We start from the raw sequence: 21,857 nt of genomic DNA, 5'->3' as shown, positions 1-21,857 counted from the left end.
GGTATACACAGGGGGAGACAGGAGTGCCAGCTCATTCCACAGAAGAACAAATCGTGCTGACATATGAAACCACTACACAAGCTCACGGTGAAAAATGGATGGAAATAAGAGGCCGACAATGAGCTCATCACTGGAACCCCAAGGCTCCGATACACACAAAAAATGTCCCTACTCCTGCCATCGCCTAGAACTTCTTTCTTACCATAGATGGGAATGAAATAAAAACAGAAAAGGAACCAACTCTCTCAAATCTGGGGACATGAGGTTTCTGTTTCCAGGAAGCGAAAGCGCTGAGACTCCAGGCAAGACTGACTTTCCCCCCTCTGAGGCCCCTCCCGGACGTGGTAGACCCCTGTCACAGCTGGTCCCCAGGCGCCAATGACGCCCCCTCCCCGGGCCAGGGCGCTGGCTCTTCCGGGCGCTGCAGCACACACTGCGAATTCCTCACAGGAGCACTGGCCACCCCCACCCCGGCCCCACTTTGTACCAGTGCTCGGGACAGAAAGAACTGTTCTCCCAACCGAGAACTGCCTGAGAAAACTGCCACCACATTACAGTGCTTTAAGGTTATTTTTAAAACATATGGATAATGATAATCGATGTGCCAGTAGAAGAAATTTTAAAATGGTTTAGAAGAAAACCTAACCTTGAAAGTTAAAATATACTGAAAAACAAATTCCCCTGAACGACCCAAGACATCCAGCCTTCAACTGGAATCTCTTGACATGACCCTAAAGAGCTGCTGTCCCATCAGGACACTGACAGCGCGGCCGGCTGGGGGACCTCAGGACAGCCGGCTACTGAGCAGCTCACCCTGGCTCCACCCTGCCTGCCGACACTGGGCCATCTTCTTGCTTCTCCACCCATAGCCACCACCTGTGGGCCATGTCTGTTCACACTCCTCACAGGCAAGCGCCACACCCCCAGCCCCCGCCTCACTCCGACCTTCTTCTTCTCTCTCATTCGTTCCAAAGCAGAAAGCCCTGTCTTTGGAGTCTGTCCTGGCCCACCCAAACCCACCATGCAGCACCCCAGTACAAGCACGGCAACTTCAGGGGTGGGTCACAGGCCCAGCCACTCCAGGACTCAGACAATGGCATCTCTGATGCGACTGCAAAGGTCACACAAAGGTCCCCAGACAGGAAATATTAGCTCTGTATTAATCTAAACAGAGCAGCCCCTGAGCTGGGTCAAGTGCAAGAGCAAGTGCACTTGGGGTCGGACCACCGCCTGAGCCTGGGCCCTGCCCTTAGCCCTTAAGGTACTTGACACCAACTTCCTCACCTCTAACAAGGGGATGCGTGGTCACGCCCCACGTGGTGGCTGCAGGGACAAATGAGAACATGCTGCACAGCAACTCCGAGGATATGACCCTCCTTCCCTCTTTAATCTGAAAACTGTGACTACCAAGCTGTGCTGTGAAATATAGGCTAACACAACTAGCAATTCCACTGGTTGATATACCCATGGTCCATCTATCCATCAAGGCTATGCTTACCAGGTTTACGAGTTCCCGGAGCATCTCCAGGGGAATACTGAACTCCTTGTAAGTGATGCCATTGAAAAGAGGAGAAACGGAGAAGCTGGAGCTGATGGTGGAGAAGTAGTAGTCGGGCTCCGGGGCACTCCCATCAGGCAAATAAGAGGCTGATGGGGCAAAACCAGACAGTCAGTCGCGGGAGCATGAGACCCAGATACTCGCTCAAGAACCAACAACGGTATCGATTTTGCTTTTGTTTATACTCAAATTCCATGTTTTAATTAAGAAGTAAAGCCTGATATGATTCAGCAATCCCACTCCTGGGCATATATCCAGAGAAAATTCTAATACAAAAAGATACATGCACCCCAATGTTCATAGCAGCACTATTCACAATAGCCAAGACATGGAAACAACCTAAATGTCCACTGACAGATGAATGAATAAAGAAGATGTGGTACGTACACATACAATGGAATACTACTCAGCCATAAAAAAGAATGAAATAATGCCATTTGCAGCAACATGGATGGACCTAGAGATCATCATACTAAGTTACTAAGTGAAGTAAGTCAGACAAAGACAAATATCGTTATGATACCACTTATATGTGGAATCTAAAAAAAAAATGACACAAATGAACTTATTCACAAAACAGAAACAGACTCACAGATATAGAAAACAAGCTTATGGTTACTAAAATGGAAAGGGGGTGGGGGAAGGATAAATTAGGAATTTGGGAGTAGCAGATACAAATTACTCTATATAAAATAGGTAAACAACAAGGTCCTACTGAATAACACAGGGAACAACAGTCACTATCCTGTAATAAACCATAATGGAAAAGAATGTGAAGAAGAATATAATATATATGTATAACTGAATCACTGTGCTATATATCAGAAACTAATACAACATTATAAATCAACTAAATTTCAATCAAAAAAAGAAGTAAAAGCTGGATTGCAAATCCTTGGGGAGGGTTGCCTCTCACTGGGGTGTTTCAGGTCAAAGCTTAGGTAGAATCATGTCCTAATATTTTCCACCCAGACATGTGAGAACAACAACAAAAAAAGAATTACACTTTTTTACAGGTTAAGAGCCATGACAGCGGGAGGCAGCTTACAAAAGAGGGGGGGCAAAAATACTGAGAGGAGCTGAGACGCTGGAGGCCAACACGGTGAAGCCACAGAGGGGGCTGGACGGGGGGTGGGGTGAGGCCAAATTAAAGGGAGCACGTGGGAAGAAGGTGGGAAGGGGGTGTGTGTGCGTGCATGAAATGTGTGTGAAAACTACATAAAACATGTATATACAACGTGCATGAACACACATGCTCCATGTATTTTCCATTATATATGCACCCGTGTGACCGGCTTATCTCACTCAGCATCACATCCAGGTTCATCCAGGTTCATCCACGTTGTCACAAATGGCAGGATCTCCTTTCCTAAGCTGAATAATATTCCTGGAGGGCATTATGCTGAGTGAAGTAAGCCAGTCACAGAAAGAAAAAAACTGCACAATCTCACTTATATGTGGAATCTAAAAAACTCAGAGACATGGGAGCAGAGAGTATGGTGACCAGGGGCAGGCAGGAGGTGGGGAAATGGGGAGATGACAGTTATGCGGGCTGAGTCCAGAGAGCTAATTACACCGGTGCTGGATGCTAGAAATGCGCTGAGAGAGGAGGTGCTCTAACCACACACGCACACACACAATGGTGACTATGTGAGGAAATGTATAGTTAATGGCTTGACTGCAGTAACCACCTCACCACATTTATGTATATCAAACCATCATGTCGTTCACCTTAAGGACATACCAGTTTATTGTAAAAATAATGATAGTCATAAAAGAAGGCAAGAAGTCTGTGTCCCAGACACGCACCACCACATAAGGATGACGTCCTGCGTGGCTGACCCAGCACATGGTGGACACAAAAGGAGGCAAAGGCGGAGCTGCAGGGACCACAGGTGTAAGATTTGGGATTTATGCAGGGGTGTCACTGAAAATGGAGCAGACGGCGCCAAGAGGCGTGGTGGTCTTGTTTCCCCACTTCCTCCCCACAATCTGCATCTTACTTCCCTCGAGGAGAAGGTAAAGGCTATTGTAACAAGTGTCTGACACTGCACAGAGCTGACACACGAATCAAATTCAGTAAATTACCTGAAAGTCCTTTGTGAACAGCAAAGCTCTACAGAAAGTATTACTCATTAAACATAAGGTATTACCTGCAGTCTCATTACTATGTTTTTTAATATTATCCACGCGCTTAATGACCTTAAACAAGAAACAAGAGAAGGACCCACCGCTTAGTATTTCCACCTGAAAAGCAGTGCTTTCACAGGTTAATGTACTAAGATTCAGATGGCAGGCATTTGGGGTCTTGTATATTATTGTCTGCACTTTTCTCTATGTTTGAAATGTTTTTAGATTCAAATTTAAGAAGTTTAATCAAAAATAGAAAGTAAATGCTTTTTAAAAGCTTGACACTCGGGCTTCCCTGGTGGCGCAGTGGTTGAGAATCCGCCTGCCGATGCAGGAGACACGGGTTCGTGCCCTGGTCCGGGAAGATCCCACATGCCGCGGAGCAACTAAGCCCGTGAGCCATGGCCGCTGAGCCTGTGCGTCCGGAGCCTGTGCTCCGCAACGGGAGAGGCCACAACAGTGAGAGGCCCGCATACCGCAAAAAAAAAAAAAAAAAAAAAAAAAGCTTGACACTCAAGATGCACAACAGCAGTGTCTGTGTTAGCATCCTCACAGTACAGGAAGGCCCTGTGGACCTCACCCCTGGGGGCTCGGTCAGCAGAAAGGCGAAGCCCACCTTCGAAGTAGTGAAAGGTGGATCCTCCAGGGGAGCTGGGAGGGGGCACCCCTCGTTCAGGGCTGACCTGAAACACACAACCACATGCACAGATTAAGAAAGGCCAGTCAGACCTCAATCAGATCTGTCTCAGTCAAGGCTCCCTCTGCTGGCCAGAGCCCTGGTTCAGCCCCACCTCCTCGCTGAAGCCCACCCTGGCTACAGGTTCTCTACTGTAATACTAAATTCTTGTGTCTAGCCATATATTCTACACCTGATGACTGAGCCAGGTTATTCTCAGTGTTTCGTGTCCCTGTCTTTCTCCATGAGTCAATTACATATTCTCTACAGGCACCAACTGTCTTGCACTCAAAAAAGAGCTGGTGCCCAAACACTTCACCTCCCAGGAGATGACTCACTTATAAATCTTAAAAAGGATAAGGCAACCTTTGTATTAAAAGAGAACTCTAATGAGAACCTTTCACGTTCCCCAAGTTCCCTCAAACTACACGCGAGTGGGCACCTAACAAGCCCCCATCCCCTGTCCGCCTGGGCGCATGGCCCCACCTGCGAGATGCTGGACACGCTGCTGGCCTTCCTCTTCAGGGTGCCCTCCTGACACACCGCCAGCAGGTTGCTGGGGAGGATGGAGCGGAAGTCGTTGAAGGACCGCCTCCGCACACCTTCCAGCTCCTCAGGGATGTGGAGGGAATGAGGAGGGACTCTGGGGAAGAGCCTGGACAGTAGGGACTCTTCCGTGTTGCTGTAACGCCCAAATGCACGGGAGATTCCTATGAGGCACGGGACCGCGTACTTGCAGAGGTATTCTGGAAGGCAGAGGGAAGCCGTGGCAGCACCACCCGGGGACCTGGGACCACCCATCTCAGGGCCCCCCACCAGCAAGTCCAAGGGCCAGAACTAGCCATGGCAACAGGGCCAAGCCCAGGCGCTGACCGGCGGTATTTTCCATCCATCCTCAACCACGGCTGCAGACTCAGCCTGTGGGTGGGAGGTCTTAACCACGCACAGCACCTCCAAATCAATCCCTCAGCCACGTCACCTGAGCAGGCTCCCTCACGGGATTTAATCAGTGCATTTTGTCCTTCTGGGAGCAGATTGGTAGCCTCACACCAGAGGGAAAACGACCTTCAGACATGTTACAGGTGAAGAGACCGAGTCCCAGAGGGGGAAGCGGTCCAGCATTCAGGCAGCAGAGCTGTGCTCACGACCCCACGCAGCCTCTCAGCTAACATGCAGCAAAGGTCACATCCACCAGATACACTGGTTGCAAAGAACAAAATCTGACGACTGGGAAAAAGCAAGAGGAAGGATAATCACAAACAATAAAAAGAAAAACATACCTTTCTCTTGAATCTCCAAGGCCTGGCACATTCCCAAAAGGACATGCAAAACCTGCAAAAGCGCCTCTAAAATCTGGAATAGCCAAGGAAACATAACACACAAACTTATAAACAAAATCAGATAAATGTCACAAAATTAATTCAGAACTAGAGGGAGCTTTAGACATTCTCTTGTCCAGCCTCATACCTGATCCATAACCCCCTGCACAGAAGCTCTGCCGAGGGGTCAGGCAACAGACCTTCTGCGGACAGAACCCTCCCTCTCTGGCTGGTCCACAGGCCTCCTAACTCTGGAAGAAGGTGACAGGCCCCCAATCTCTCTTCACAGCTCAACACCCCTGGTTCTTTCCATCCATTCCTTATGATTCAAGTCCCTGCTGATGGCCTGCCTTTCACTGTAGCTCAGTGTGTAAGAAACCACCTCCAACTGCAGTGTTCAGACAAAACACACTACTATTCCAGCGATGCTGGGGAGCTCCCTGAGTAATCACCAGACTCAGCATGGACCCCAAACGTCAGTGGACGTGACACTGGCTTTCCAGCAGCCCTTCACACTGTTGGCTCCATGAACTCACAGAGAAATGAAATCCTTAAGTGTCTCTCACACATGCTGCCTCAAGCTGTGCCCCTCCACCCGCAGGGCTGGTATTTTTTTGCCCATCACTGAGCCCCACAAAAGCTCAGGGCGTAAGTTTCGGTTCACCGCGAGGGTCCTCGATTCCCAGCTTGGCATCCAAATCGTCTACAGATGAGACTGACTTGCTTTCAGGATTTTCCTCCCCGGTCCTGGCTGGTCCTAGCTGTTCAGCTTCCACCGCAGGGGGCAGGCGACCAGAGGCTCCTGCCGGGTGCCCCTGGGGTGGTCCTTCAGTTGGCTCTGCAAACCCTGCCCTCGGCTACACTGCTGACCCAGGATGTCAGGAGAGGCGTGGTCCAGGCCGATGAAGAGCACCCAGACAGAGTCCCTCTCACTTCCCCCACTTCCAGTCTTGGGGAATACAGGCAGAAAAACGAAGTTGGTTTGATGTGACTTGTTCATCACCAAACTGCTCATGTTTTGCTAGTGTCAAATGATGCGGAACAGTGCAGACCTGGAAAGCAATGTTTCATCCATTTCACAGATTAAAGTTATGCCACCATCTTCTGTGGTGACCTATTTCCATAGGTGTTACTGATAGAAAAGCCCTGTTAGCTTTTAAAATAATATGTGATTCTAACGTATCTAGTTACCTCTTTAGCCAACCCAAAAGTAAATAAAGAACCTAAACTAAGAAAGAAGGGTGGAGACCAACATAATGGCAGAAATAGTGACACAGAATTTACAGTGTGATAGTAAGGAAAGAGATTTTAAAAATTAAAAAAGATACAGGGGGGCTTCCCTGGTGGCGGAGTGGTTAAGAATCTGCCTGCCAAAGCAGGGGACACGGGTTCAAGCCCTGGTCCGGGAAGATCCCACATGCTGTGGAGCAACTAGGCCCGTGTGCCACAACTACTAAGCCCGCGCTCTAAAGTCCACGAGCCACAACTACTGAGCCCTCGTGCTGCAACTACTGAAGCCTGTGCACCTAAAGCCTGTGCTCCGAAACAAGAGAAGCCACCACAATGAAAAGCCCACACACCACAATGAAGAGTAGCCCCCACTTGCTGCAACTGGAGAAAGCCCTCTCACAGCAACGAAGACCCAATGCAGCCAAAAATAAATATATAAATAAAGGAGAGAACTAGGAAATACATTTAAGTAACATTTCCAACAAAATAAACTAAAACTAAAAAAACTGGAGCACTTGAAGGAACGGCTCCAGCTTTCCAGAAAATCTCCTATGAACGTCAGTCCCCAGCATGGAGGCAGGAGGACGCATGGCCTTTTGCTGCCCACCTCACAGGGCAATTGGGAAAGCTGAACGAGATAAGACGGGAGGTCAGCGGGGGACTAAGCACTGCAAGCAGGATTTAACATTTCTCATGTGTGTTACTAACAGTATGAAATAAATCAACATAAACAATCCAATCACTTCTTTTTTTTTTTTTGTCCTGTCATCACTTTGGGACTCTCGGATCTTACAGAAATGCACACCGAGTCACGAACACTTACCTCATCCCTGAGGGAAGGGTCCCTATAAGCCACGTCAGACAGCAAAGTGACCAAGCAGAAGCTGAAGCTCTCGGCCACCGGGAGGGTGCCTGGAGGCAGAAAGACAGGAATCAGATCATCAAACCGACTGGCCACGCCATCTGGCTGTTCCCTCTCACACGGCTGCCAAGGACCTGCTTACAGTGGAGGCCGCCCTCGTCAGGATGAACCTCCAGAGAAGATACGGGCCCAACGTGTTCGCTGAGAAACACCCCTGCCTTCCTTGTAATAAAATGTTTTGGTTCAAGTAATTGAAATGTTTGCTGAGCCAATTTATAGTCTGAGATTACCGAGCCTCTCAACATGACAGATTCCATGTTTTATTCCCAACCTAAATAAAATTGGGAAATCAATCTTGGTAAGACTATGGGAGATGTTTCATGGAGGCTAACTATCAAATACCAATTACTATCACTTTAAACTGAATTAATGTTTTTTTTCCTTTTTTCTTCTGACAGGTACAGAAAATCCTCAGAAGAGCACCCAGAGATGTGCTCTATTCCTCATAGGTTTTTAAGCCGTTCCCCAACTGAGCCTGCCAGTATGGAGATTCTCAAGAGCAGAGCCTCAAGGTCAAGAAGGGAGCACTACACCCAAAAGACCACAAGTGAAGCACCACTTCTGTCAAGTGCACTTTGGGAAGGTTAGACCTGCTGCCGAGGAGGTTCCATCACTATTAAACATTTAACCAATTTTGAACGTGGAGCACCGACTCAAAGACACACACACACAGAGCAGACGACCACTGCGTGTCTACTTCCGCACATGTGATTCTGAGACACAGCTCTAGGTCCTTCTCAAGCTTGAGTGTGGCCGGAACCACCGGGAGGGCTTGTTGAAACGCAGTCTGCCTGACTCCCGGGCCCAGAGTTCCTAACTCAGTAGCTCCAATGTGGGGTCTGAGAACCTCCCTTATGACAAGTTCCGAGGGGTGCTGATGCTGCTGGTCCAGGGATGGCCCTTTAAGAACTAATGTTATGGGGTTTATCAAAGCAAAGTGATATTGCCTTAATAGAAACTAGGAGACTGAAATATTACCCAATAATTGGAAATTTATATATCTAACAATGTTTTTTTTAAAATAAATTTATCTTATTTATTTATTTATTTTTGGCTGCATTGGGTCTTCATTGCTGCGTGCAGGCTTTCTCAACTTGCGGTGAGCAGGGGCTCTTCTTCGTTGTGGTGTGTGGGCTTCTCACTGTGGTGGCTTCTCTTGTTGCAGAGCATGGGCTCTAGGCATGCATGCAGGCTTCAGCAGTTGTGGCTTGTGGGCTCTAGAGCGCAGGCTCAGTAGTTGTGGTGCATGGGCCCAGTTGCTCCACAACATGTGGGATCTTCCTGGACCAGGGCTTGAACCTGTGTCCCCTGCATTAGCAGGCAGATATTTAACCACTGTGCCACCAGGGAAGTCCCTAACAATGTTTAAATAATGCTAAAAAATTCATTCAAATGAGTCCAAGTACATAGAAGTGATATCTGTTTTGAAATAAAATAAAATAGGATCAACACTTTCTAGTATTCTACTTCTCCCCAAATTAGATAACAATGGTAGACAGAGATGTTTCACTTTTCAGCAATGCTCTATTTAATTTGTAGTCTTTCAAATTCCAGGACACCTGCATAATTTGGGGTCTGTCAGCTTTAGGTACAGTAAGTCACCAGAAATGCTGAAGACCCAAAGGGCAAGAGGAACAAGGGCAGGCACAAGCGGATGTTCATGAGGACAGCACAGTCTCCAGCAGACTGAGCCCACCTGACAAATTCAGGCCATGCCACCAACAGAAAGGACAAGGGCCTTCTTTGCAGGCACCAACCCCCCACTAGATCTGAAGGTGGGGGCCTTGGACCTCAGAGAGAGAGATTACAAAGAAACTTCAGTCTCATGGGTCATGAACTCTGAAATGTCGGAGATCTTCCAAGCTGATTTTGGAGTCTTGGGAAATCCGTTTACAAGATCATGAGTGTTATAAGCGTTTAGCACAATGCCTGGCATGTAGGGGACCTATGTAAATACTTCGGGAGGGATGGGAGGAAGAAGGCAAGCATGGAGACAGGGAGGGGAGGGCAGTGGAGGGTAAGAGAGAAAAGATTATCTAACTTCCTCTTTGACCTTAAAGAGAGATCAGTATCAGGCTTCCCTGGTTGGTGCAGTGGTTTCAAGTCCGCCTGTGGATGCAGGGGACACGGGTTTGTGCCCCGGTCCAGGAGGATCCCACATGCCACAGAGTGGCTGGGCCCATGAGCCATGCCCGCTGAGCCTGTGCTTCCGGAGCCTGTGCTCTGCAACGGGAGAGGCCACAACAGTGAGAGGCCCGCGTACCACAAAAAAAACCCAAAAAACCAAAAACAAAACAAAAAAAACAACAAAAAAAGAGAGATCAGTATCAAACACAAGTTAAAAAGAAATACACATGAATTTATTCCATTTGCAAAGATGCAAAGTTCAGTGGAAATTTAGCAACATCGACAAAGCGATAAAACTACTGACAGTGGACATGGTGGTTGAGTCCCAAACTCCCATCTCAGCCCTCCTTTCTGGGCAGCCACCAGGCCATCTGGAGAACTGATCTCACTGCAGGGTGAGCCTCTCCATCTGAGGCAACAGACCAGCTCAGGGACACCAGGGGACCCAGGGCAGCCAATGGGACATGAGTAAAGGTTCCTGAGGGTCCCCGTGGTCCTGCTCAGCCCCGCTCATCCCGCCCAGGGCTCTAGGCAACGTGAGAAAGTGCTAGTGCTGCAGGCACCAGAGTGGAACCAACTAGAAGTATCCTAACTGCCGCGTTAGTGTGATTAAACATTCAATCCTCACAGACGGGGAACACACAGATGCTTCCTCACATTCAGGGAAACTTTAAACAAAACTACCTCTGCCTTTCCGAGCTGTGCTTTCTTCTACCCAATACACTTTCGGAAGACCTTTAAGAAGTCGAAGAAGGTAAGGAACCACAGAATCTTTGTGCTAAAAAAAAAAAACAAAAAAAAACACAACATTTAATTAAGTACATGACTGGTAGCTTTTTAGCACAGACTGAGCCCAAAACAAAGCACATCCACATCCTGATCATCTCAGAGAAGGGCGTTTGCACAGTGCTGCACCCTTCCTGTTGCACATGGCGGGCAGCGTCCCTCTGGCCAACAGGAAGGCCGACACCTGCCCTCTGCTGCTCAGTGTCCAGCCTGGCTCTGGCCTCCAGAAGAAGACATGTGTGCACACACTCAGAACTGCCTCCTGCCAGGTGCTTAAAGTCCCCATACCCAAACCTCAGGACCACATCCTCCAGTCAGTCCCCATACCCAAACCTCAGGACCACATCCTCCAGACTGGAGAGCAGCTTACAAACTTGGTGATGCTTCTTTCTGTTGTTCACGGCCCTTGTGCTCTTCCCTTCCTTACTTAAATTTTCAGCTTCATGTTTCCTTTTGCTCCTCTCAAATTGAGCATTAGACTTCATAGCCAACGTTAGCCAATGGAAAAATTACTTTCATCTAGTTTCCAAACTAGCCAATCAGCATAGAGTTCATAACCTTCCACCACTAGCTCTCCCGGCTGTCTCCCTACATGCGGCTGCCCCCGCGAAGGACAAGTGTGCTCCAGAGAAGGGGACACTATCTGATGTTCTGAAATGCTGAAAAAACATGCGGCTTTGAAAACATGGTTGCAAATTCTGCCACACTCCTTTCACCAAAAGGCAGAGTCAAATTTGCATCCCCTGAAAACAGGGCTGCCTTGGTGACTTGCTTCTAGTGTACAGTCAGACCTCCGTATCCGAGGGTTCCACGTCTGTGTATAAAAAGAGCCGACAGTACTACACCATTTTATATTGAAGACTGGAGCATCCTTGGACTGTGGTACCTGCAAGGGGTCCTGGAGCCAATCCCCTGAAGATGCCAAGGGATAGCTGCATGTAGAAAGCAGAATGAATGAGCCTGACTTCCCAAGGCTAGCTCAGAGGTGGCAGAGCCACTTCCCCCGGCTCTTTCTCAGGACACGCACTCTTGCAACCCAGACACTATGCTGTGACAAAATGACACAGCCCAGGCCACACAGGGAGGCCATGCACATGGAGGGGCCCTGACCAAGAGCCCCAGAGAAGGTCCAGCCAGCGGCCAGGATCAACCCCATACGTGTGGGGGAGGGGCCTTCAGGTGACTCCAGGGCCAGCCTTTGAGCCACCCCAGATGACACCAAATGGAGCAGACACTAGGCTCTTCTGAGCACTGGCTGAACTGCAGATTCATGAGCAAAAGCCTCCGCCAAACAAAACCAACTAACTTTGGGTAATTAAGCCACCAACTTTGGGGTAATTTTTATGCCACAGCAGGTAACCAAAATAAATAAAGACCTTTCTTTAGTGAAAACAAAACCATTTTTCCTGTACAACAATTGCCCAGAGAACTGGTGTACTAACACACACAAGACCCTGAAGGGGCCGCACACCAAGGCCCTGCAGAGAGGGAGCGGCCCGGGCTCTTCCCCACACACCCTGCAATGGTGTCATCACCACTACTACTCTGGCCACGGCTGCCGCCAGGGCAGCCCACTAACTGGGCATGAAGGAAGCCAGTGCCAGCGCCCACCCGGGATGGAGGAAAGGAACACAAACTCCAGGTGGATCACGAGAAAGCTGGTCCCTAGGTGCAGGGGCCAGCAGGCACCGGGCTCCTCTCTTGGCGTCCGTGAGGCCTCTGGCTTCCTGGGAAGCTCAGGCCGACTGTGAGCCCCATGGGACAGCCGCTGCCACCCCTGCCAACCACTGACCCCGAACCCAAACCACACCAAAAGTAACTTGTACTCGTCTCTTCCCTGCCATCTGAAAAAACCCGATATTAGGGTTTTAGGGGCTCACAGGCAAATCCAGCAAGTGATGTGTTTGCCAAAGATAGTTTCAAGTAATACTCATTCGAATAGCAGTAGTGTCTTATACAGGTTTCTTTTTGAAAATTTATTCCCCCCCCCCTTTTTTTTTTTTTGCAGTACGCTGGCCTCTCACTGTTGTGGCCTCTCCCATTGTGGAGCACAGGATCCGGACGCACAGGCTCAGCGGCCATGGCTCACAGGCCCAGCCGCTCCGTGGCATGTGGGATCTTCCCAGACCAGGGCACGAACCCGCGTCCCCTGCATCGGCAGGCAGACTCTCAACCACTGCGCCACCAGGGAAGCCCTCCTCCCTTTATTTTTATATTTAAATTTAAATAGGACCTGGCAAACAGAAAATGATTGTCTTTATTTTCACATTTAAAAATAAATAAGAATAATTAAAATGCAGCTTATGCATCTAATCTTGGTTTTTCGTGTGGCCTTGATCAGATAACCTATTTAATTTTTGAAATACTTCTCTAAAATTAAAATGCTTATTTTTTTTTTCAAATGTATAAATACTCTGTCAAAAATATTAATTCTTACTGAAGTAAAATTTCCAGGACATGCAAACTAACTTTTTTAGATGAATAAAAATTCAAATAGCTGACATCTTTATTTTTTTAACATAGGACGATTAAACTTGGAATTTTATTTTATTTTTTTTAATTTTTTTTTATTTTTTATTTTTTATTTATTTATTTATTTTTTTTTTTTGCGGTATGCGGGCCTCTCACTGTTGTGGCCTCTCCCGTTGCGGAGCACAGGCTCCGGACGCACAGGCTCAGCGGCCATGGCTCACGGGCTTAGTTGCTCCGCGGCATGTGGGATCTTCCCGGACCAGGGCACGAACCCGTGTCTCCTGCATCGGCAGGCGGATTCTCAACCACTGCGCCACCAGGGAAGCCCTAAACTTGGAATTTTAAAAAATAATTTTCGGCAATGATAAAAATAAACAGATAAAAGACTCTGTATCCAGTGACTGAGCATTTGCTTCAATTAGCCTTGGTAAATACTAAAAAATGGCCATTTTCTGTTGTAGTGACAACACTGGTTTGTAAATCACCTTTAAAAGGCACATTAACATGTACTCTAAAACAATTTATATCTATCATAGTTTTGAAAAAGACTGTTATATCACAATTATCTCAAAGAACACTGTCCTTTTGGAAGGAAAAGAAGTGGTTACTCTGAGTCTGGCTCCTGAGCATTTTGCCTGAGATTTAAAATCAAGTCTACTCTGGAGGGTACATGGTTACTTCACAAAGCACTCTAACTTTCTGGCGAAAACAAGAACCGCACCTTCCTGAGGACACGTCCATAGAAGTCTCATTCCCACTAGTTCTGCCCACTCCCCATCACTAGCCCTCAGCTGACTACTTCCACCAGGTAGGTTCGCGAGCGCTCCTCTAGGCCTGATTTAGGAGAATAAAGTAGGTACAAACTTAAACCCTAACTGCACCCTCTTTTGCATGCAGAAACACTTTTAATTTAGCCAAGTCCTACCTGTAGATCAGATTCAATGAGAAAAATGCCCAATGCAATCACCGCGTCTCTCCGCCTTTCATCCAACTGGAAGATGCCATGGAAATCTACTGGGCACATACACAGCAGCTTCTGGACCTAGAAAATGAGAACAAACAAACAAACAAAAAAAGCCCATAGCTTAAAAATATATAAACCCACACTCAGATAAACCAGTATCAAAAAGCCCAGCAAGGGCTTCCCTGGTGGTGCAGCGATTGAGAGTCTGCCTGCCGATGCAGGGGACACAGGTTCGTGCCCCGGTCCGGGAGGATCCCACGTGCCGCGGAGCGGCTGGGCCTGTGAGCCGTGGCCGCTGAGCCTGCGCGTCCGGAGCCTGTGCTCCGCAACGGGAGAGGCCACAACAGTGAGAGGCCCGCGTAAGCAAAAAAAAAAAAAAAAAAAAAAAAAGCCCAGCAAATATATGCAACAAGTAAGTCATTTTTTTCCCATCAAAAGGTCATAAAAAGGACACCTCCAGCCTCTGAAATGATGGTATACACACCCCTCCAAGGAACCTGGACCAAGAGCTGAAAGGCTGTGTCCACGAAGGCGGTAAAGCACGATGGCTAATGTCTGCCCTTCGGTGTCAGGGCAGTCCAGGGTCCCCACCTCCCAGTGGTGCCCGTGAGCAGGTTATGAAAACCTACAGGTAAGCTATCTATAGTCACAAGGCCTCCCCTTAGGGCTCTTTAAACATTAAATGTGTGTAAAGCACTCAGAACTGTGCAGGGCACACAGTACATGCTCAGTAAACAATAAATATTGTTACTGGACATGGCATGGTGGCAGGCAGAGGGCAGCACACAGGCAGTCAGCAATTTCCTGAATAAATAGAAACACTAGGATTATCGTCAGAACACACCAACAGTAAATGTCTGTCATAAAAGAACTAAAAATCAGGATTTATTATGAAAAGGAAATCAGGTGATGCCAATCTTGAAAATCTCTGCCAGAGCAAGCTCTGAACAGAGCTTTAAGATACATCAGGAGGCCCTAATCTTGCTGTCCCATGGACCCAATGAGAAGTCTCTCACTGACATTCATGTGGTCTGGTGGGATGTTCTTTTTTTTTTTTTTTTTTTTTTTTTTTTTTTTTTTTTTTGTGGTACACGGGCCTCTCACTGTTGTGGCCTTTCCCGTTGCAGAGCACAGGCTCAGTAGCCATGGCTCACGGGCCCAGCTGCTCCGCGGCATGTGGGATCTTCCCGGACCGGGGCACAAACCCGCGTCCCCTGCATCGGCAGGCGGATTCTCAACCACTGCGCCACCAGGGAAGCCCTGGTGGGATGTTCTAACAGCAAAGGAAATGGAAGCCAGTGATTGCCACTTGCCCTGAAAATGCATCAATTACCACTGTAATTTTTTATAGGTAATTTGCTGTTGTTCCCTTCAGATTTTAAAAGGGCAAATACAAGAGGACAAATTGAAACTGGCAAAGATTATGTAAAATACTTTCACCCCAGTGTTGTGTATACTAATCGAAACTCTGAAACAATCTAAATATTTAAGATTAGGAAAATTATGATCAACCACTTGATCAAATATTAGGTTAAACCCTAACTGCTGATATTCAACCATTTTTGACCTACAAAAACAATGCTTTTGTAAAGTTTAATCTAATGTTACAGACATTAAAAATGGCATTTTTCTATGACTAAGCAGCGACACAGAACAATGTTCTAAATGTTCTATAAGCTCACGAAAGGAATGATCTGAATTACATACAGAAAAAATGCTGGAAGAAAATGCATTAGGGAGTTCCCTGGCGGTCCAGTGGTTAGGACTCAGCACTTTCACTGTCGTGGCCCGGGTTCAATCCCTGGTCGGGGAACTAAGATCCCACAAGCCATGAGGCGTGGCCCAAAATATACATATATGTATATGTGTATATATATATATATATATATATATATATATACACACACATATAATCAAAGTGTTAATAGTTTTGAAAGACAGGATGACCAGAGGTGAGACATTTCTTCTTCATGCTTTTTTATATTTGCCAAAATATGTTCTAAAGGAAAGTACTTCTTGTGTAATCAGAAAAAACATCCAGTAGGTTAAAATAAAAATATATACACATGAGGGGGAATCCATGCTTGTGTGATTAAATGCTTAGGCAAAAGAGCACACAGCAACAGGTAAACAAGGAAAGGAAGTAGAACTTCCCCCTCGTCACTGGGAGAACATGCTTCACGATCAGGGGAAATAAAACACGAAGGAGCTGCAGACCAAGCACGGTAAAGTGATCATTGCAGAGACTCACACTCACATAACGGACAGTCAAGTCTCTCAAGAAACACGCCTGCAAATAAGAAATCCACCACAAGATGGATTATATCAGAAGGAGCCATTGAGATCTAGAGCTGACCCTTGAGCCGGCACTGACCCGAGGCCTGTGGAAGCCCTCCCACAGGTCCTACCCCAGGCAACACAGACCTTGGGGGGACCCCAAGGCTGGAGGACAAAGTGAGACTCGGAAACGTGGCAGGACTGGCCCAACCTCACTACTAAATATGGAAAAGCTGTAACTGTACAGAAAAGATAACCTTTCAACAGTCCCACACGTCAACACAGACAAGCCTAAGATTTTATATGCTCGTGCTCTCAGTCCTGTGCTCTGTCCCTGGAGGCTTTTCGGGGGGCAGGGTAAGGATCATGCTGTACTTTTCTGTGGAAGTGAAATGCACTTGGACTTTGGAGTTAGACCCAGCGTCACCAGGCGACACGTCGAGCCTCAGCTTCCCGTCTATACAGCGTCCCCATGGGGCCAGGTATAGAAGCACAGCCCTCACCTGGGCTCCACAGCAAGTGGTGGGCATAGTCCACGCCACTGTGCATCAGTAACGGCCTTCGAATGGCTCCTATGAGGGTCGATGGAAGCAGGACGCCTCTAACTCATTCACTCACTGTTCACCGGGCACTACTTGCAGGAGGCATCACCCTGGGCGCTGTGGGTGCAGACTGAACCTCAGACCAGGCCCTGCCCTCGTTCCAGAGGGGGACAGACAACCCGGGTGAGGACCAGAGATGAGGTGGTATAAGAGGCGTTAATTCTCCCAGTTGAAAGTAAGGGAAGAGCTGTCCCTCTCCTCTTTCCTTGAGAACTCACACTAGAAAACTTGCCAAAGGAAGGATTTCCTCCTTTCTTAGAAGGGTAAATAAATTCTTTTGAAGACTAGATTGGCACTTTGTGAGCTTTATGACTTAGGAATGCCTTTCTCGAGGACCTGGGGAGCCACCTCTTTGGAATGTACACATTGAGGGAGACAGTACCCATCTCCCCATCTCTGGGGAGGACAGGAGCCTAACTTCCATGGGTTTCAGGCTCCAAGTTGCAAAACCACCTCCTGTCTAAAGGTGGGAGGATGAAGCCAATCAGCTAACACAGTCGATCACTCCAGTTACCAGGTAGTTAGCATGAACTATATGTGACAAATGGTGCTGACAAGTCCTCTTATTTGATTTTAGCCCAGTGAGACTTCTAAACAACTATAAAACAATAAATGTGCGCTGTTCTAAACCACTAAGGTTGTAGGCATTTGTTACAACAGCCAACAGGAAACTAATACAGTTGGTCACAGAGTTGTAAACAAAACTCAAAACCTGGACTGCTTATCAAGAAAGATATAAAAATTAATCAGGTTACAAGCAATATTTATTTCCTTCTTTACTCTTTTCTATATTTTCTGTAAGGAATACTGTTAACTGCAGAGTCAGAAAAAAAAATGTTTTAATAGTAGAAACAATTTTTCCACTAATGTAAATCTTATTTCTAAAAGGACAATAATACTTATACTCTTAGAGCTCAGAAAATAAGAGAAGAGTGTATAATATTTCAATTGATAGAATCTGGGTAATCCAAGAACAAAGAAGTAACAAAACCGAAAGAAAATCTAGGTCAACTAAACTAAGTAGATGTTTTCTGCATACAACAGTCCTACTACAACTTCTTTAATTCTAACATCTTAATATCAGCAAAACAACTGCTACTTAACTATAACTTCCCCAAGAATCTCAATCTAAGTAGGAAGGTTTTTAAAAAGCAGGTGATGCAGCTATCTGGCCCTGATGCAGGCGCGTGGCTGCAGTGAGAGGGATAGCTGGGTGGGGACCCAGGCCGGTGCCACCTGGGACAGGAGGCCCAGGAACGTCAAGCTCAATCTCACAAAGCAGCCTTGAAAATGCTCCACAGCTCTGTGTAAACGAAAACCTAATTGATTAAATTACTTCATTAGCAAAAAAATCACGGAAATACTGGACTGTGACATTGAGCTTTCCTTGGTAAAATTTCTCTAAGGAAACACGCAGCACACCCAGGCCCAACCCCAACACTGAGAGGACACTCGGCCCCAGGCCTGAGGGCCACTGACGACCCCCAATCACAGGCAGGGTCCCAGGCAGAGGCTGGGGGAGGGCGCAGCCTCGGCTGCCAAGCGTCCACTTGCAGGAGATCACGTGCCATCCTGCTTCACAGGTTGGGCAACTTGGCCCTGCCGGGTTAAGTATGATCTCAGGCAGCAGGCACTTCCCTAGACCCTGACTTCTGCACCCCCGCTGGCCCCCAACTCCGACACAAACTCCACGCACATGTGCAGCCTGGCAAGGGAGGTCCTCCCACATACTGACACCCAGCCTGGACCTCTGCCAGGCTGCTTCCAGGGTCTCCACTGTCTGCAACATTTCTCAACCTGCCTCGTCTCCCCACAAAACCCTCCCATTGTTCTAAGACGCAGCTCCCCCTCTCCTGCTTGTCAAGCTGCTCTGGACATCAGGTCTGTCCCCTCACACCTCTCAGGAGCCCACCAAGAACCCTGGGCTGAGATGCCTGCCCTTCTCATGTCTTACCTTGGAGCCCCTGTGTACTTACCTTCCGCCCCCTGCAGATGGGACTGTGTCCCCCTGGTCACGTGCCCACCACATCCCCATTAACTATCCCCATTCTATGGCTTACAAAAGTGAGGCACAGAGAGGTCAAAGTTCTAATGCAGAATAAAGCTTGAACACTATAATGAAGAAAAAATGAAAAAATAACATTGATGATTTTCTTCAGAAGTTTACAACAGATTAACAAGTAGTTTGGTTTCTTTGGGGTGACGGGGAGAAGAGCCTGTCATTATAAAATGTCACTAAGCTCAAAATCTGAAAGAGATGGCCGGGGTTGCTCCCATTTACGAAAAGGATCCAGAGGGGTTGGGTCTGCACGTCACTCTGAGGAGGCCAGTAAGGAACAGACCACAGGAGGCAACAGAGGTAACTTCCTTAGACTTTGAGAAGCCCTGAGAGTACTTTAACCCAAGGCTGTTAAGAGAGATGTCTTGAGGTGAATTTACTGCCAAAGTAAGGAAATGCCGAACCAAGTTAGAGAAAATAAGATGCCCTCACAAGTCTGGATGAGTGGGCAGAACATCACAGATGAGAACTCAACATGAGAGTGGGTGTAGGTCAGGTATGTAGGTCAAAATAAAGCTACAATAATAGCGTTACAAGCTGGCCAATTAAACTTTTAAGTATGCAACTTTTGTTATCTGAAACCTCAGGGAATATTCTTCCTGGAGAAACAAAAGTCCCTGAGAACTGAAGATTATGCTTTAAGTATTAGTGGTATTTTGTTGTTGTTAAATCTGTTTTTTTAATTGTCATTCTCCTATACCCTGCCTCCTTAGAGAACAGTGAACATAAGTCAACATTTTCGAAGTGACTCAGAGCGAGCATGATAGATAAAGGTGATTGTGACATGATGCTTGTGTCTTAAAACTATGCCAATTTTGGCAAACTGACAAATCATCTCCCTCAAGCCTCAGCTTTCCCAGGTATGAAAGGATGAACAGATAAATTTTTGCAATGTCTGCTCTAGTAATAAAATCCGGTGAGCCAAGAACTTCCACCTGCAGCCATGAGAGAACAGCAGGATCTGGATTTACCTTCCTGCCAAAAAACAACAGAAAAATGGACAAATACATGAAACCACTGGTTTCGTACACTGGAAAAGCAGCACAGTACTGAAATGCTTGGGGGAGAGGAAACAAGGTGAGTGCTACAGCTGCCCTGATTTTCTGCCAGAAAACACATCCTGGACCACAAAACAGGGAAGGGCATCCCAAGCAGATCATGCTGGTCTCACTAAGCTGAGGAGACAGAAATGGGAGTACTGGAAGTCTAAAAGCAGCTGGGAATTCTGGAGAAGAGAGTTCAACAGAAAAAAAGCTCCACCAATCTGCAAGAGTTCCCCTGAGTCTTTGATGAATATACTAAGACAGACCAGGATACGGTAATAACTCCACAATGTTGGGCAAAAAACAACCAAGGAACTGTGAGATGAATGGTTCCTGGGTTCTCACAGAGCTGAGAGGAGTCTGAGTTACTCCCAGCCAGAGTGAAAAACCCGCAAAGCATTCGGTGGAGTACTCGAAGGGCCACACCTCAGCAGTGGGGCTAAACTACCCCTGTCGCAAAAGCTATTTCAGACCTGCCCTAACAAAGTTTAAAAACCAGCTCTGCAATAGATGCAGAAAAAGCATGTGAAAAAATTCAACACCCTTCATGATAAAAACACTCAACAGGGACTTCCCTGGTGGTCCAGTGGTTAAGACTCCACACTTCCATGGCAGGGGGCATGGGTTCAATCCTTGCTTGGGGAACCAAGATCCTGTATGCTCCCGGTGTGGCCAAAAAAAGAAAAAAATGAACATTCAACAAACTAGGAACTTCCTCAACCTGATAAAGATTACCTATGGAAAACCCACAGCCAACACTGTACATAGTAAAAGATGGAAAGCTTTCCCCCCCGCCAAGATCAGGAACAAGATAAGGATGTTCACTCTCAACACTTCTACCCAGTGTTGTGCTGGAGGGTCTGGTGAGGGCAATTAGACAAGAGAATGAAATAAAAGCCTTCCAGATTGGAAAGAAAAAAGAAAAACTATCTCTATTTGCAAATGACATGAGCTAAAGGAGAGGTACCCCACCCCCAGGCCGTGGACTGGTACCAGTCTGTGGCCAGTTCAGAACCGGGTGGTACAGCAGCAGGTGAGTGGCAGGCTCCCCATCACTTGCATTATCGCCTGAGCGCCGCCTCCTATAAGATCAGCGGCGGCATTAGATTCTCACAGGAGCACAAACCCCACTGTGAACTGCGCATGCGAGGGATCTAGCTTGCATGCTCCTTATGAGAATCTAATGCCTGATGATCTGAGTTGGAGCTGAGGCGGTGATGCTAGTGCTGGGGAGCAGCTGCAAATACAGATTATCGTTAGCAGAGAAGTTTGACTGTACAGAGACCATAATAAATAAATTGCTTGCAGATTCATATCAAGACCCTATAAGTGAGTGGCAAGTGAAAACAAGCTCAGGGCTCCCACTGATTCGGCATTATGGTGAGTTGTATAATTATTTCACTATATATTACAATGTAATAATAATAGAAATAAAATGTACAATAAATATAATGCACTTGAATCATCCAGAAACCATACCCTTCCCGCACACCGGTCCGTGGAAAACCTGTCTTCCAAGCAACTGGTCCCTGATGCCAAAAAGTTGGAGACTGCTGATCTAAAACTCCACTAAAAAAAAATTAGACCTGGGGTTTCCCTGGTGGCGCAGTGGTTGAGAGTCCGCCTGCCGATGCAGGGGACACAGGTTCATGCCCAGTCCGGGAAGATCCCACATGCCGCAGAGCGGCTGGG

General features: G+C 47.2%; 1 protein-coding gene across 10 annotated transcripts in view; it reads right to left on the bottom strand.

The window, feature by feature from the left end:
• PI4KA (phosphatidylinositol 4-kinase alpha) overlaps positions 1–21,857 on the bottom strand; it is a 94,274-nt gene that overhangs the window by 58,165 nt on the left and 14,252 nt on the right. For 8 of the 10 annotated variants that reach the window (XR_010836999.1, XM_067015657.1, XM_067015653.1 and 5 more), the window contains exons 2-8: positions 14,146–14,262; positions 10,647–10,740; positions 7,737–7,825; positions 5,645–5,717; positions 4,851–5,110; positions 4,305–4,371; positions 1,499–1,647 (exon numbers count right to left, since the gene is read on the bottom strand). Coding sequence is in view for 9 of the 10 variants with exons in the window: in XM_067015657.1 (XP_066871758.1) it covers positions 1,499–1,647; positions 4,305–4,371; positions 4,851–5,110; positions 5,645–5,717; positions 7,737–7,825; positions 10,647–10,740; positions 14,146–14,262 (849 nt within the window). In the remaining variant the exon portion in view is untranslated. The remainder of the gene's footprint in view (positions 1–1,498; positions 1,648–4,304; positions 4,372–4,850; positions 5,111–5,644; positions 5,718–7,736; positions 7,826–10,646; positions 10,741–14,145; positions 14,263–21,857) is intronic. The other 2 variants (XM_067015661.1, XM_067015660.1) reach the window with 1 other exon arrangement.

This window comes from Kogia breviceps, chromosome 15 (assembly GCF_026419965.1).
Source record: "Kogia breviceps isolate mKogBre1 chromosome 15, mKogBre1 haplotype 1, whole genome shotgun sequence".
NCBI classification, from domain to species: domain Eukaryota; kingdom Metazoa; phylum Chordata; class Mammalia; order Artiodactyla; family Physeteridae; genus Kogia; species Kogia breviceps.
This window is presented reverse-complemented; position numbering and strand designations above follow the sequence as displayed.